At 38.6% G+C, this 17,622-nt stretch overlaps 2 protein-coding genes across 2 annotated transcripts; both read right to left on the reverse strand.

The window, feature by feature from the left end:
- Window positions 1–748: 748 nt before the first annotated feature.
- LOC124280741 (mucin-5AC-like) lies at window positions 749–3,533 on the reverse strand (the record flags this gene model as incomplete). The annotated part of the gene is made up of 7 exons (XM_046716727.1): window positions 3,506–3,533; window positions 3,144–3,260; window positions 2,600–2,802; window positions 2,087–2,356; window positions 1,782–1,869; window positions 1,295–1,411; window positions 749–953 (listed from the first exon to the last, which is right to left on the reverse strand). Coding segments are annotated over exons 1-7 (1,028 nt in total), but the record flags the coding sequence as incomplete, so codon positions are not given.
- Window positions 3,534–5,420: 1,887 nt separating this feature from the next.
- LOC124280742 (mucin-2-like) lies at window positions 5,421–10,106 on the reverse strand. The gene is made up of 10 exons (XM_046716728.1): window positions 10,044–10,106; window positions 9,613–9,700; window positions 8,689–8,805; window positions 8,165–8,367; window positions 7,652–7,921; window positions 7,348–7,435; window positions 6,860–6,976; window positions 6,316–6,518; window positions 5,803–6,072; window positions 5,421–5,584 (listed from the first exon to the last, which is right to left on the reverse strand). Exons 4-10 carry the CDS (start codon window positions 8,336–8,338, stop codon window positions 5,423–5,425), a joined length of 1,284 nt encoding a protein of 427 aa, XP_046572684.1. The 5' UTR covers window positions 8,339–8,367; window positions 8,689–8,805; window positions 9,613–9,700; window positions 10,044–10,106; the 3' UTR covers window positions 5,421–5,422.
- Window positions 10,107–17,622: the final 7,516 nt, after the last annotated feature.

A 17,622-nucleotide genomic window follows, 5' to 3' on the forward strand; every position in this document is an offset into this window, starting at 1 on the left:
ATTGACGGGAACCTGAACATGAAAAAAGCAACTTACAACTCTCACACAATCACTGTATACATCAACAACATACCATGCAAAGGAAAGCTTTATACATTCAAGACTATAGACATCGAACATATAGGCTAATCAATAAAAGCGGAGATCTGGCATTTCAAAAAGAAAGCAGTCGAAAGAACTGGGAATCACTTCTTCAAATGTGCAGCGTCTAAACCTTGAACAAATACTTACTTCATAAAGAGAAGGATTTGCTGTATCCGGATTGCCCTCAATTTCTTGGAAGACTTCAGGTTTGTCTTTTCCAGCTGGAGTGGGGATTACTGTCACTGGATCTGTACTTGGTGTAAGTGGCACAGTAGGGAGGGAAAACAGGTGTGCCATCAACGGTGCCTTCGGTACTGCTAGAGGTATCAACTGGTGTCCCATTGACTGTGAAGTCGTCAGGTTTCTCTTTGGTTACCAAGATAATCTTATCAGTCGAAGGTTTGACAGGGAACTCAGTAGCCTACAAAGTTCAAACAAATACTTTATTATCTTCACTCGATCATTGTTTCAGTACAATCAAACGGTAAAAATACAAATCTTCTTTGCAGTCATACTTTCGTCAATCCAATGTTTTCACACCAACCTTTGAAACTGCTCGTCAGCATACCATATAGATTATCATTCAGTCCATGAGCGTTTATTCAGATCCGAAAATGTTATGTACGTTGTTTTCTCATTCAGCACATACTCTCTACAAATATACCTGAGGGTTGGTTGTTTCCTGAGAAGGCACTGAAGTGAAGATCGTTGGAGATGTGCTGCCTTCACTGAGTCAACGAAGGGTGACTCGTCCAAAGGTATTTCCGACAGAGGGTTGTCTCCTCCATTACCGACTGGGGATGATGTCGGTGCTGGTGATGGGTTCTCACTTGGGTTCATCAGATCAATCTTGTCACATGGGGTCGTTTCTGTAACGATGTCATACAACCATGGGTCATAACATCTTCTGGAAGTATTTGTGAAAGCAGGTCGTACGTCTTCATTCTTTTATCTAAAATAACCAATACTAACTAACCCAGCACATCGGGGATATGACAACCACACTTATACATATATCACATCAACAATATCGCAACTGTGCACATCCAAGCTGGGGACATGATTGTATTGGTTTTTCGGCATTAACAAAGAAAATTTGGGGCAAAAGTGTCAAACTTCGAAATTTTGTCTGACAAAGCATTGTAAAAGGACATACATTAACATTTTAGTACTGAACCACAACCTAAACTAGTGACATTAATTCTTTTACCCGTTGTTGTTCCACTGGTAGTGGTTGTTCCACTTGTGGTTGTTGTACCACTGGTTGTGGTAGTTCCACTTGTGGTTGTCGTTGCACTGGTTGTAGTTGTTCCACTTGTGGTTGTCCCTAATGGAAACAATTGAATTATATATGTGCTTCCAGAGTTTGCAGTTTATCAACAAAAACAGGACATTTAACCATTGTCGTCATCAGACACGGTATTTGAGTTATATCACAGATCTATGTCTTTGACTTGTTTCTGAGCTTCAAGTAACAAACAAACAAACAGTTTAATATCCAAGTGTACACTCCGAGTCAGGTTACTCATTGTTTTGAAGATGTTTCAAATGCAATCCATCTGAGTGACTGACATCTATTGAGCATTTCTAATGAAGCCATCTTAAAAATCTTATTCGCTTAAATCAGATTGATGGTTCCATTCGGTCCAAGAAATGCGAAGCATTCTTAAACACAAGGTACATATGTGCAGCCTTACCTGTTGTCTCGTGCTGGCATATGACAATTTCAGATACCGAGCTAGTTTCTGGCACAAGAATTTTTGATACTGGACCATTGACGGGAACCTGAACATGAAAAAAAGCAACTTACAACTTTCACATAATCACTGTATACATCAACATATACCATGCAAAGGAAAGTTTATACATTCAAGACTATAGACATCGAACATATAGGCTAATCAATAAAAGCGGAGATCTGGCATTTCAAAAGAAAGCAGTCGAAAGAACTGGGAATCACTTCTTCAAATGTGCAGCGTCTAAACCTTGAACAAATACTTACTTCATAAAGAGAAGGATTTGCTGGATCCGGATTGCCCTCAATTTCTTGGAAGACTTCAGGTTTGTCTTTTCCAGCTGGAGTGATTACTCTCACTGGATCTGTACTTGGTGTAAGTGGCACAGTAGTGAGGAAAACGGGTGTGCCATCAACGGTGCCTTCGGTACTGCTAGAGGTATCAACTGGTGTCCCATTGACTGTGAAGTCGTCAGGTTTCTCTTTGGTTACCAAGATAATCTTATCAGTCGAAGGTTTGACAGTGAACTCAGTATCCTACAAAGTTCAAACAAATACTTTATTATCTTCACTCGATCATTGTTTCAGTACAATCAAACGGTAAAAATACAAATCTTCTTTGCAGTCATACTTTCGTCAATCCAATGTTTTCACACAAACCTTTGAAACTGCTCGTCAGCATACCATATAGATTATCATTCAGTCCATGAGCGTTTATTCAGATCCGAAAATGTTATGTACGTTGTTTTCTCATTCAGCACATACTCTCTACAAATATACCTGAGGGTTGGTTGTTTCCTGAGAAGGCACTGAAGTGAAGATCGTTGGAGATGTGCCCTTCACTGAGTCAACGAAGGGTGACTCGTCCAAAGGTATTTCCGACAGAGGGTTGTCTCCTCCATTACCGACTGGGGATGATGTCGGTGCTGGTGATGGGTTCTCACTTGGGTTCATCAGATCAATCTTGTCACATGGGGTCGTTTCTGTAACGATGTCATACAACCATGGGTCATAACATCTTCTGGAAGTATTTGTGAAAGCAGGTCGTACGTCTTCATTCTTTTATCTAAAATAACCAATACTAACTAACCCAGCACATCGGGGATATGACAACCACACTTATACATATATCACATCAACAATATCGCAACTGTGCACATCCAAGCTGGGGACATGATTGTATTGGTTTTCGGCATTAACAAAGAAATTTTGGGGCAAAAGTGTCAAACTTCGAAATTTTGTCTGACAAAGCATTGTAAAAGGACATACATTAACATTTTAGTACTGAACCACAAACCTAAACTAGTGACATTAATTCTTTTACCCGTTGTTGTTCCACTGGTAGTGGTTGTTCCACTTGTGGTTGTTGTACCACTGGTTGTGGTAGTTCCACTTGTGGTTGTCGTTGCACTGGTTGTAGTTGTTCCACTTGTGGTTGTCCCTAATGGAAACAATTGAATTATATATGTGCTTCCAGAGTTTGCAGTTTATCAACAAAAACAGGACATTTAACCATTGTCGTCATCAGACACGGTATTTGAGTTATATCACAGATCTATGTCTTTGACTTGTTTCTGAGCTTCAAGTAACAAACAAACAAACAGTTTAATATCCAAGTGTACACTCCGAGTCAGGTTACTCATTGTTTTGAAGAAGTTTCAAATGCAATCCATCTGAGTGACTGACATCTATTGAGCATTTCTAATGAAGCCATCTTAAAAATCTTATTCGCTTAAATCAGATTGATGGTTCCATTCGGTCCAAGAAATGCGAAGCATTCTTAAACACAAGGTACATATGTGCAGCCTTACCTGTTGTCTCGTGCTGGCATATGACAATTTCAGATACCGAGCTAGTTCCTGGCACAAGAATTTTGATACTGGACCATTGACGGGAACCTGAACATGAAAAAAGCAACTTACAACTTTCACATAATCACTGTATACATCAACATATACCATGCAAAGGAAAGTTTATACATTCAAGACTATAGACATCGAACATATAGGCTAATCAATAAAAGCGGAGATCTGGCATTTCAAAAGAAAGCAGTCGAAAGAACTGGGAATCACTTCTTCAAATGTGCAGCGTCTAAACCTTGAACAAATACTTACTTCATAAAGAGAAGGATTTGCTGTATCCGGATTGCCCTCAATTTCTTGGAAGACTTCAGGTTTGTCTTTTCCAGCTGGAGTGATTACTGTCACTGGATCTGTACTTGGTGTAAGTGGCACAGTAGTGAGGAAAACGGGTGTGCCATCAACGGTGCCTTCGGTACTGCTAGAGGTATCAACTGGTGTCCCATTGACTGTGAAGTCGTCAGGTTTCTCTTTGGTTACCAAGATAATCTTATCAGTCGAAGGTTTGACAGGGAACTCAGTAGCCTACAAAGTTCAAACAAATACTTTATTATCTTCACTCGATCATTGTTTCAGTACAATCAAACGGTAAAATACAAATCTTCTTTGCAGTCATACTTTCGTCAATCCAATGTTTTCACACAAACCTTTGAAACTGCTCGTCAGCATACCATATAGATTATCATTCAGTCCATGAGCGTTTATTCAGATCCGAAAATGTTATGTACGTTGTTTTCTCATTCAGCACATACTCTCTACAAATATACCTGAGGGTTGGTTGTTTCCTGAGAAGGCACTGAAGTGAAGATCGTTGGAGATGTGCCCTTCACTGAGTCAACGAAGGGTGACTCGTCAAAGGTATTTCCGACAGAGGGTTGTCTCCTCCATTACCGACTGGGGATGATGTCGGTGCTGGTGATGGGTTCTCACTTGGGTTCATCAGATCAATCTTGTCACATGGGGTCGTTTCTGTAACGATGTCATACAACCATGGGTCATAACATCTTCTGGAAGTATTTGTGAAAGCAGGTCGTACGTCTTCATTCTTTTATCTAAAATAACCAATACTAACTAACCCAGCACATCGGGGATATGACAACCACACTTATACATATATCACATCAACAATATCGCAACTGTGCACACATCCAAGCTGGGGACATGATTGTATTGGTTTTTCGGCATTAACAAAGAAAATTTGGGGCAAAAGTGTCAAACTTCGAAATTTTGTCTGACAAAGCATTGTAAAAGGACATACATTAACATTTTAGTACTGAACCACAACCTAAACTAGTGACATTAATTCTTTTACCCGTTGTTGTTCCACTGGTAGTGGTTGTTCCACTTGTGGTTGTTCCACTTGTGGTTGTTGTACCACTGGTTGTGGTAGTTCCACTTGTGGTTGTCGTTGCACTGGTTGTAGTTGTTCCACTTGTGGTTGTCCCTAATGGAAACAATTGAATTATATATGTGCTTCCAGAGTTTGCAGTTTATCAACAAAACCAACAGGACATTTAACCATTGTCGTCATCAGACACGGTATTTGAGTTATATCACAGATCTATGTCTTTGACTTGTTTCTGAGCTTCAAGTAACAAACAAACAAACAGTTTAATATCCAAGTGTACACTCCGAGTCAGGTTACTCATTGTTTTTGAAGAAGTTTCAAATGCAATCCATCTGAGTGACTGACATCTATTGAGCATTTCTAATGAAGCCATCTTAAAAATCTTATTCGCTTAAATCAGATTGATGGTTCCATTCGGTCCAAGAAATGCGAAGCATTCTTAAACACAAGGTACATATGTGCAGCCTTACCTGTTGTCTCGTGCTGGCATATGACAATTTCAGATACCGAGCTAGTTCCTGGCACAAGAATTTTTGATACTGGACCATTGACGGGAACCTGAACATGAAAAAAAAGCAACTTACAACTTTCACATAATCACTGTATACATCAACATATACCATGCAAAGGAAAGTTTATACATTCAAGACTATAGACATCGAACATATAGGCTAATCAATAAAAGCGGAGATCTGGCATTTCAAAAGAAAGCAGTCGAAAGAACTGGGAATCACTTCTTCAAATGTGCAGCGTCTAAACCTTGAACAAATACTTACTTCATAAAGAGAAGGATTTGCTGTATCCGGATTGCCCTCAATTTCTTGGAAGACTTCAGGTTTGTCTTTTCCAGCTGGAGTGATTACTGTCACTGGATCTGTACTTGGTGTAAGTGGCACAGTAGTGAGGAAAACGGGTGTGCCATCAACGGTGCCTTCGGTACTGCTAGAGGTATCAACTGGTGTCCCATTGACTGTGAAGTCGTCAGGTTTCTCTTTGGTTACCAAGATAATCTTATCAGTCGAAGGTTTGACAGGGAACTCAGTAGCCTACAAAGTTCAAACAAATACTTTATTATCTTCACTCGATCATTGTTTCAGTACAATCAAACGGTAAAAATACAAATCTTCTTTGCAGTCATACTTTCGTCAATCCAATGTTTTCACACCAACCTTTGAAACTGCTCGTCAGCATACCATATAGATTATCATTCAGTCCATGAGCGTTTATTCAGATCCGAAAATGTTATGTACGTTGTTTTCTCATTCAGCACATACTCTCTACAAATATACCTGAGGGTTGGTTGTTTCCTGAGAAGGCACTGAAGTGAAGATCGTTGGAGATGTGCCCTTCACTGAGTCAACGAAGGGTGACTCGTCCAAAGGTATTTCCGACAGAGGGTTGTCTCCTCCATTACCGACTGGGGATGATGTCGGTGCTGGTGATGGGTTCTCACTTGGGTTCATCAGATCAATCTTGTCACATGGGGTCGTTTCTGTAACGATGTCATACAACCATGGGTCATAACATCTTCTGGAAGTATTTGTGAAAGCAGGTCGTACGTCTTCATTCTTTTATCTAAAATAACCAATACTAACTAACCCAGCACATCGGGGATATGACAACCACACTTATACATATATCACATCAACAATATCGCAACTGTGCACATCCAAGCTGGGGACATGATTGTATTGGTTTTTCGGCATTAACAAAGAAAATTTGGGGCAAAAGTGTCAAACTTCGAAATTTTGTCTGACAAAGCATTGTAAAAGGACATACATTAACATTTTAGTACTGAACCACAACCTAAACTAGTGACATTAATTCTTTTACCCGTTGTTGTTCCACTGGTAGTGGTTGTTCCACTTGTGGTTGTTGTACCACTGGTTGTGGTAGTTCCACTTGTGGTTGTCGTTGCACTGGTTGTAGTTGTTCCACTTGTGGTTGTCCCTAATGGAAACAATTGAATTATATATGTGCTTCCAGAGTTTGCAGTTTATCAACAAAAAACAGGACATTTAACCATTGTCGTCATCAGACACGGTATTTGAGTTATATCACAGATCTATGTCTTTGACTTGTTTCTGAGCTTCAAGTAACAAACAAACAAACAGTTTAATATCCAAGTGTACACTCCGAGTCAGGTTACTCATTGTTTTTGAAGAAGTTTCAAATGCAATCCATCTGAGTGACTGACATCTATTGAGCATTTCTAATGAAGCCATCTTAAAATCTTATTCGCTTAAATCAGATTGATGGTTCCATTCGGTCCAAGAAATGCGAAGCATTCTTAAACACAAGGTACATATGTGCAGCCTTACCTGTTGTCTCGTGCTGGCATATGACAATTTCAGATACCGAGCTAGTTCCTGGCACAAGAATTTTTGATACTGGACCATTGACGGGAACCTGAACATGAAAAAAGCAACTTACAACTTTCACATAATCACTGTATACATCAACATATACCATGCAAAGGAAAGTTTATACATTCAAGACTATAGACATCGAACATATAGGCTAATCAATAAAAGCGGAGATCTGGCATTTCAAAAGAAAGCAGTCGAAAGAACTGGGAATCACTTCTTCAAATGTGCAGCGTCTAAACCTTGAACAAATACTTACTTCATAAAGAGAAGGATTTGCTGTATCCGGATTGCCCTCAATTTCTTGGAAGACTTCAGGTTTGTCTTTTCCAGCTGGAGTGATTACTGTCACTGGATCTGTACTTGGTGTAAGTGGCACAGTAGTGAGGAAAACGGGTGTGCCATCAACGGTGCCTTCGGTACTGCTAGAGGTATCAACTGGTGTCCCATTGACTGTGAAGTCGTCAGGTTTCTCTTTGGTTACCAAGATAATCTTATCAGTCGAAGGTTTGACAGGGAACTCAGTCTCCTACAAAGTTCAAACAAACACTTTATCACCTTCACTGGAACATTGTTTCAGTACAATCAAACGGTAAATAAACAAATCATCTTTGTAGTCATAGTTTCTTCAGTCCAATATTTCCACGCAATACATTGAAACTGCTCGTCAGCATAGTATATACATTATCATTCAGTTCATGAGTGTTTATTTAGATCTGAAAATGTTATGTAACTGGTTTTCTCATTCAGCACATACTCTCTACAAATATACCTGAGGGTTGGTTGTTTCCTGAGAAGGCACTGAAGTGAAGATCGTTGGAGATGTGCCCTTCACTGAGTCAACGAAGGGTGACTCGTCCAAAGGTATTTCCGACAGAGGGTTGTCTCCTCCATTACCGACTGGGGATGATGTCGGTGCTGGTGATGGGTTCTCACTTGGGTTCATCAGATCAATCTTGTCACATGGGGTCGTTTCTGTAACGATGTCATACAACCATGGGTCATAACATCTTCTGGAAGTATTTGTGAAAGCAGGTCGTATGTCTTTATTTTGTAAAAGCAAAACCAAACAAACTAACCCAGCACATCGGGGATGTCAGAAACACATTTACACTCATATCACATCAACAGTATTGCAACTGTGAACATCCAAGCTGTGGACATACTTTTATTGGTTTTTCGGCTTTTACAGTGGGAAATTATGGCAAAAGTGTCAAACTCATAAAGAATCTTTGTAACGTACGATAACTTTTATTACTGAACCACAACATTTACTAAGGACGTTGTTTCTTTTACCGGTTGTTGTTCCACTGGTAGTGGTTGTTCCACTTGTGGTTGTCGTTGCACTGGTAGTGGTTGTTCCACTTGTGGTTGTCGTTGCACTAGTTGTTGTTGTCCCACTTGTAGTTGTCCCTAATGGAAACACTGACATTATTTATGCACTTCCAGAGCCTTTATCTTATCAATATAAGACAGGACATTTAACCATTGTCTTTTTTTTCTATTATATATGCCCTGCCTGACTTTGTATTTTATCAACGTAAGATTCAGATCCTTTTACTCGATCAATAACAAGTAAGAAAATGAAGCTAGTAAAGAATGCAATTGTAGATCTTTGAAATATAAACCATCTAATTTACATCTTTCGAGCATTCGTGTTGAATTGAAGTTTATTTATATGAATGTATATAATAACTTAGTTTCATATATATTTTCCTTTGTTAGATAGTTGATTAACAGAAAATAATGTCTACGACAAAAGGTACAAATTTAGAAGTAACCAAACAAGATTGTTACAGACAGGATAATGAAATGTTTAGAAGTCACAATTCAACAAGAACTTTATATTTGCTAGCCGTGTTGAAAACATCACACCGTAATATAAGACTGGAGGAATATTAGAGATGATACCCCGTGTTTCTTAGCGTTTGCCTTCAATTTACAATCCCTGAATGTGTAGAGAAGTGCACAATATATATCAGCATCAGCAAGTTTCGCGAATGATATATTTAAAATATCATTTTATAGTTCAGTATTCCAATGTGGGGAGGATATGATGGGTTCTTATCAAGATCATTAGTACCATTCTTACCTAATGTAATAAATGACCACTTATTTGTAATATTCATTTAGATGTAGTTTTCCATTATAAAATTATGAAAACGTTTGATGTTAGCATGTGATATATTGTACCTTCAGCAACAAATAATGTTATATTACCTGTAGTTTCATGTTCACAGATATCAAGACGTGAAAGAGTCGCGCTTTGTGGCAAAATGATGCTTTCAAGAGGTCTGTTGATAAGGAACTGTTGATAAGAAACAAAGCAACTGTTGTAAGGAACAATTGTGCGATAAAACATTTTATATCAGGAACACCATCACTGTACAAATAAATTTCCTATCATTATTGAGCATGCCTTCCCTCTCTGGAATTCAGGAATAGAGTCCAATTTGTATCGAAATTTGTAGCCTGAAACATGGCCCCAGTGGGCCCCAATGTTAGGGATCACTCTCTTTCTCTCATTCAGTCATTCTCTTGGTTGAGTCGGAATTATCACAAGGTTATGTAGCTGGCATATTTCTTAGACGTAAAGGAACATTGGATGTATACTTGTCAAAAAAAACACTTCGTTAAAGTTAACTTCTTACCTCGAAAGTGCTGGGTCCAATTGATTCTCCTGTGGCCTTTTCAAATACGTCTAATAACTCAACTCCAGCTTATGATTGCTTTGTTTCTTATCATGGTTCCTTATCAGCAGACCTCTTGAAAGCATCATTTTTGCCACAAAGCGCGACTCTTTCCGACTTGATATCTGTGAACATGAAACTACAGAGTAATATAACATTATTTGTTGCTGAGAGGTACAATATATCACATACTAACATCAACAAACTTTTTCCATGTTTTCTGTTATGGAAAACTACATCTAAATGAATATTACAAAATAAGTGGTCATTTATTGCATTAGGTAAGAGGTAAAGATTGCTAATGATCTTGATACAAGAACCCATCATATCCTCCCACATTGGAATGCTGAACTATAAAATGATATTTTAAATATATCATTCCTTGAAACTTACTGATGCTGATATACTGTCTCTTACTACTCCTACACATTCAGGTTATGGGAGTGAGAGAGCCAAACGCTAAAACACACGGGGTATCATCTCTAATATTCCTCCAGTCTTATATTACAGTGTGATGTTTTCAACACGGCTAGCAAATATGAAATTCTTGTTAGAATTGACTTCTAAAACATTTCATTATCCCTGTCTGTAACAATCTTGTTTGGTTGCTTCTAAATTTGTACCTTTTAATCGTGAGCATTGTTTTCTGTAAATCAACTATCTAACAAAGGGAAAATATATGTGAAACTAAGTTATTATAGCACATTCATATAAATAAACTTCAATTCAACACGAATGCTCCGAAGATTAACTAGAATAGATAGTTTATATTTCAAAGAGATCTACAATGATTGCATTCTTTACTAGCTTCATTTTCTTGCTGTGGTCAGTAAAAGTTCGAATCTTGCGTTAGTAAAATACAAGATCAGAGCAGGGCATATATAATAGAAAAAGGAGCCAATGATTTAAATGTCCTGTCTTATATTGATGAGATAAAGGCTCTGGAAATGCATAAAATAATGTCAGTGTTTCCATTAGGGACAGCTACAAGTGGGACAACAACAACTAGTGCAACGACAACCCACAAGTGGAACAACCACCTGCCAGTTAAGCGACAACACACAATTGGAACAACCACTACCAGTGGAACAACAACCGGTAAAAGAAAGAAACAACGTCAGCAATGAAATGTTGTGGTTCAGTAATAAAAGTTATCGTACGTTACAAAAGGTCTTTATGAGTTTGACACTTTGCCATAATTTCCCACTGTAAAAGCCGAAAAATAGCCAATAAAAGTATGTCCACAGCTCGGATGTTCACTGATTGCAATACTGTTGATGTGATATGAGTGTAAATGTGTTTCTGACATCCCCGATATTACTGCAAGTTCTGGTTGTTTGGTTTTGCTTTTACAAAATAAGACATACGACCTGCTTTCTGAAATACTTCCAGGCACTTATTGTAGTTTGTATGACATCGTTACAGAAACGACCCATGTGACAAGATTGATCAGTAGACAGGTGAGAACCCATCACCAGCACCGACATCCCAGTGTCGGTATGGAGAGACAACCCTCTGTCGATACAGCTTTGGACCGTCACCTTCGTGTCGTGGGGCATCTCAACAATCTTCTTCGGTACCTTCTCCGAAACAACCAACCCTCAGGTATGTTGTAGAGTATGTGCTGAATAAGGAAAACGGTTACATAACATTTTCAGATCTAAACACTGTGAACTGAATGATAATGTGTATATACTATGCTGACGAGCAGTTTCAATGTATTGCGTGAAATATTGGACTGGAAAACTATGACTACAAAAGATGATTTGTTTATTTACCGTTTTGATTGTGAAACAATATTTCCAGTGAAGGCGATAAAGTGTTTGGGTGAACTTTGTGGAACTGAGTTCCTATCAGCAAACCTTCGACTGATAAGATTATCTTGGTAACAAAGAAACCTGACGACTTCTGATCAATGGGACACCGGCCTCTATTGTTCCAGGAGCACCGTTGATGCTTTTACCGTTTTCTCACTACTGTGCCACTTACACCTAGTACAGATCAGTGACAGTAATCCTCCAGCTGGAAAGACAAACCTGAAGTCTTCAAGAAATTAAGGGCAATCCGGATACAGCAAATCATACTCTTTATAGTATTTGGTAAGGTTGAACTGCACATTTGAAGAAGTGGTTAGTTCTTTCGACTGCTTTCTTTTAGGCCAGATCTCCTTTTATTGATTAGCCTATGTGATGTCTATAATAGTCTTGAATGTATAAACTTCCTTTGCATGGTATATGTTGATGTATACAGTGATTATGTGAAAGTTGTGGTGCTTTTTCATGTTCAAATTCCGTCGTGGTCAGTAGCTCAGTATCTGAAATTGTCATACCCTTTGAGACCTGGGCTGCATATGTACTGTGTGTTTAAGAATGCTTCACGCATTTCTTGGACCGAATGAACCATCAATCTGATTTAAGCGAATAAGATTTTTAAGATGGCTTCATTAGAAGTACTCAATAGATAACTCAGTCCCTCAGATGGTGCATTTGAAACTTCTTCAAAAACAATGAAGTAACCTGACTCGGAGTGTACCACTTGGATATTAAACTCTTTGTTTGTTTGTTATGACTCAGAAGTAAGTCAAAGACATAGATCTGTAGTATAACTCAAATACCGTGTCTGATGGTGACAATGGTTAAATGTCCTGTTTTGGTTGATAAACTGCAAACTCTGGAAGCACATATATAATTCAATTGTTCCGTGCGGAACCTTACAAGTGGAACAACTTTAACCAATTCTGGCCTTAACCACAAGTGGAACTACTACAACCAGTGGTACAACAACCACCAATTAGACAACCACTACCAGTGGAACAACAACGGGTAAAGATTAATGTCACTAGTTTAGGTTGTGGATTCAGTACTAAAATGTTAATGTATGTCCTTTGCAATGCTTTGTCAGACAAATTTCGAAGTTTGACACTTTTAATTTACCTTTGTTAATGCAAAAACCAATACAATCATGTCCCAGCTTGGATACTGGTTGATGTGTGATGTGATATGTAAGTGTGGTTGTCATATCCCGATGTGCTGGGTTAGTTAGTATTGGTTATTTTAAATAAAAGAATGAAGACGTACATTTCTTTCTAAATACTTCAGAAGATGTTATGACCCATGGTTGTATGACATCGTTACTTTAAGTGACCCATGTGACAAGATTATCTGATGAACAGAGTGAAAACTCACCAGCACCGACATCATCCCAGTCGGTAATGGAGAACAACCCTCATCGGAAATACCTTTGGACAGGTCACCTTCGTTGACTCAGTGAAGGCACATCTCAACGATCTTCACTTCAGTGCCTTCGAAACAACCAACCTCGTTATGTTGTAAGTATGAATGAAAACAACGATACATAACATTTCGGATCTGAATAAACGCTCATGGACTGAATGATAATCTATATGGTATGCTGACAGTTTCAAGGTTCTTAGCAACATTGGATTGACGAAAGTATGACTACAAAGATTTATGTACCGTTTGATTGTACTGAAACAATGATCAGTGAAGATAATAAGAAATGTTGTTTGAACTTTGTAGGCTACTGAGTTCCTATCAAACTAACTGACTGATAAGATTATCTTGGTAACCAAGAGAAACCCTGACGACTTCACAGTCAATGGGACCAGTTGATACACTAGCAGTACCGAAGGCACCGTTGATAGCACCGTTTTCCTCACTACTGTGCCACTTACATGATACAGATCCAGTGATAATCACTCCAGCTGAAGACAAACCCACAAGTCTTCAAGTGAGGGCAATCGGATACAGCAAGTATTCTCTTTATGAGTAAGTATTTGTTCAAGGTTTTAGACGCTGCATTTGAAGAAATTCAGCAGTTCTTTCATTACTTTCTTTTATGATGATCTCCGCTTTATTGATTAACTATATGTTCGATATCTATAGTCTTGAATATAAACTTTCCTTTATGGTATGGTGATGTATACAGTGATTAAGTGAAAGTTGTAAGTTGCTTTTTCATGTTCAAGGTTCCGTCAATGTCCAGTATAAAGCTTCTTGTGCAGAACTTCTCAGTATTATCTGAAATTGTCATATACCAGCACGAGACAACAAGGTAAGGCTGCATATGTACCTTGTGTTTAGATGCTTACATTTCTTGGACCGAATGGAACCATCAATCTGGTTAAGCGAATAAATTTTTAGATTAGCTTCATTAAAAATGCTCAATAGATGTCGATCACTCAGATGGATTGCATTGAAACTTCTTCAAAAACAATGGTAACCTGACTCGGGTGTACTTGGATAATAAACTGTTTGTTGTTTATAGCTTGAAGCTCAGAAACAAGTCAAAGACATAGATCTGTGATATAACTCAAATACCGTGTCTGACGACAATGGTTCATCCTGTTTTTGTTGATGACTGCAAACTCTGGAAACACATGTAATTCAATTGTTTCATTATAAGGACAACCACAAGTGGAACAACTTCGCCAGTGCAACGACAATACAAGTGGAACTACCACAACCTTCGAGCAGGTACAACAACCCTGATGGAACCTTACAAGTGGAACAACCACTACCAAGTGGAACAACAACGGAGTAAAAATTAATGTCACTAGTTGTCTTTTACAATGCTTTGTCAGACAAAATTTCAGTTGACACTTTGCCCAAATTTTCTTTGTTAATGCCGAAAAATTGGTAATCATGTCCCCAGCTTGGTGTACAGTTGCGATATTGTTAGTGTGATATGTATAAATTAGTTATATATCCCCGATGTACTGGTTGAATTAGTATTAGTTATTTTAGACAAGAATGAGACGTACGACCTGCTTCAAATACTTCCAGAAGATGTTATGACCCATATGGTTGTATGACATCGTTACAAGTATTATGTATTAAAGATTGATCAGTAGACAAGTGAGAACCTTATCACCAGCACATCATCCCAGTCTGGTAATGGAGGAAGACTCGGAAATACCTTTGGACGAGTCCTCACCCTTCTTGACTCAGTGAGGCACATCTCAACGATCTTCACTTCGGTACTGCCTTCTCAGAAACAACCAACCCTCAGGTATATTGTAGAGTATGTGTGCTGAATGAGAAAGCTGTACATAACATTTTCGGATCTGGATAAACGCTCATGTGGTTGAATGATGGCTATATGGTATGCTGACGGCAGTTTCAAAGGTTGGTGTGAAAACATTGGATTGACGAAAGTACAAGAAGATTTTTACCGTTTGATTGTACTGAAACAATATGATCAGTGAGATAATAAAGTATTTGTTTGAACTTTGTAGGCTACTGGGTTCCTATCAACCTTCGAGCTGATAAGATTATCTTGGTAACAAAGAAACCTGACGACTTCACAATCAATGGACACAGTTGATACCTCTAACGTTACCGAGCACCGTTGATGCTTTACCATTTTCCTCACTACTGTGCCACCCGCAAGTAGATCCAATGACGAAGTAATGCTCAGCTGGAAAGACAAACCTGAAATTCAAGAAATTGAGGGCAATCCGGATACAGCAAATCCTTCTCTTTATGAAGTAGTATTTGTTCAAGGTTTAGACGCTACATTTGAAGAAGTGATTCCCAGTTCTTTAGGCTGAATCCGCTTTATTAGCTATATGTTCGATGTCTACTGGTCTTGAATGTATAAACTTTCCTTTGCATGGTATGTTGACGTACAGTGATTATGTGAAAGTTGTAAGTTGCTTTTCATGTTCAGGTTCCCGTCAATGGTCCAGTATCAAAAATTCTTTGTGCCAGGAACGCTCATTCTGATTGTCCGCTGCAGCACGGAACAACAGGTAAAAGGCTGCACATATGTACCTTGTGTTTAAGAATGCTTCATTTCTTGGACAGACTGGAACCATCAATCTGATTTAAAGCGAATAAGATTTTAAGATGCTTCATTAAATGCTCAATAGATGTCAGTCACTCAGATGGATTGCATTGAAACTTCTTCAAAACAATGGGTAACCTGACTCGGGTGTACACTTGGATATTAAACTCTTTGTTTGTTTGTTACTTGAAGCTCAGAAACAAGTCAAAGACATAGATCAATGATAACTCAAATGCAAATACATTGACAATGGTTAAATGTCCTGTTTTGGTTGATAAACTGCAAACTCTGGAAGCACATATAATTCAATTGTTTCCATTAGGGACAGTAACCACAAGTGGAACAACTACAACCAGTGCAACGACAACCACAAGTGGAACTACTACAACCAATTGGTATAACCACAAGTGGAACAACCACTACCAGTGGAACAACAACGGTAAAAGAATAACTCACTGTGGATTTAGGTTGCTGGTTCAGTACTAAATGTTAATGTATGTCCTTTAATACTTTAATCTAGACAAAATTCGAAGTTTGACACTTTTACTAAATTTCTTTGTTAATGCCGAAAACCAATACAATCATGTCCCCAACAGATGTACTGGTTACGATATTGTTGATGTGATATATGTATAAGTGTGGTTGTCGATGTGCTGGGTTAATTAGTATTAGTTGTACAGATAAAAAGTGAAACGGTACGACCTGCTTTCCACCAAGAATACTTTGAAGATCTTGCTGTATGGTTGTATGACATCTTACAAAGCAACCCATGAGCAAGATTGATCTGATGGTGAAACCCATCTGCTTCATATCATCCCAGTCAGTAATATGGAGAACAACCCTCTATCGGAAGCCTTTGGACGAGTCACCTTCGTTGACTCTCAGTGAGGCACATCTCAACGATCTTCACTTCGGTGCCTTCTCCAGAAACAACCAACCCTCAGGTGTTGTAGAGTATGTATGGTGAAAACAACGTCGCACGCATTTTGGATCTGAATAAACGCTCATGGACTAGATGATAATCTATGGTATGCTGACGAGCAGTTTCAAGGTTTGTGTGAAAGTATTGGATTGACGAAAGTATGACTGCAAAGAAGATTTATATTTTGCAGTTGTGCAAACAATGATCGAGTAGGAGATAATAAAGTATTTGTTTGAACTTTGCTTGGGCTGCTGAGTTCCTGTCAAACCTTCGACTGATAAGATTATCTTGGTAACAAAGAAGAAACGACGACTTCACAGTCAATGGGACTGATTGATACCTCTAGCAGTACCGAAGGCACCGTTGATGGCACACCACATTTTCCTCACTACTGTACCACGCCACCAAGTACAGATCAGTGACAATGTCAACTGGAAAAGACAGGCAAGTCTTCAAGAAATTGAGGCAATCCAGTGCAAATCCTTCTCTTTATGAAGTAAGTATTTGTCAAAGTTTAGGCAGCTGCACATTTGAAAGTGATTCCCAGTTCTTCTTTCGACTGCTTTCTTTTAATGCCAGATCTCCGCTTTTATTGATTAGCCTATATGTTCACGATGTCTATAGTCTTGAATGTATAAGCTTTCCTTTGCATGGTATGTGTTGATGCTACAGTGATTATGTGAAAGTTGTAAGTTGCTTTTTCATTCGGGTTCCGTCAATGGTCCAGTATCAAAAATTCTTGTGGGAACTAGCTCATTGTCTGAGAATTGTCATGCCAGCACGAGACAACGGTAAGGCTGCACATATGTA

Source organism: Haliotis rubra, unplaced genomic scaffold, assembly GCF_003918875.1.
Source record: "Haliotis rubra isolate DU_JTF1 unplaced genomic scaffold, ASM391887v1 Scf2726, whole genome shotgun sequence".
Lineage (NCBI taxonomy): Eukaryota > Metazoa > Mollusca > Gastropoda > Lepetellida > Haliotidae > Haliotis > Haliotis rubra.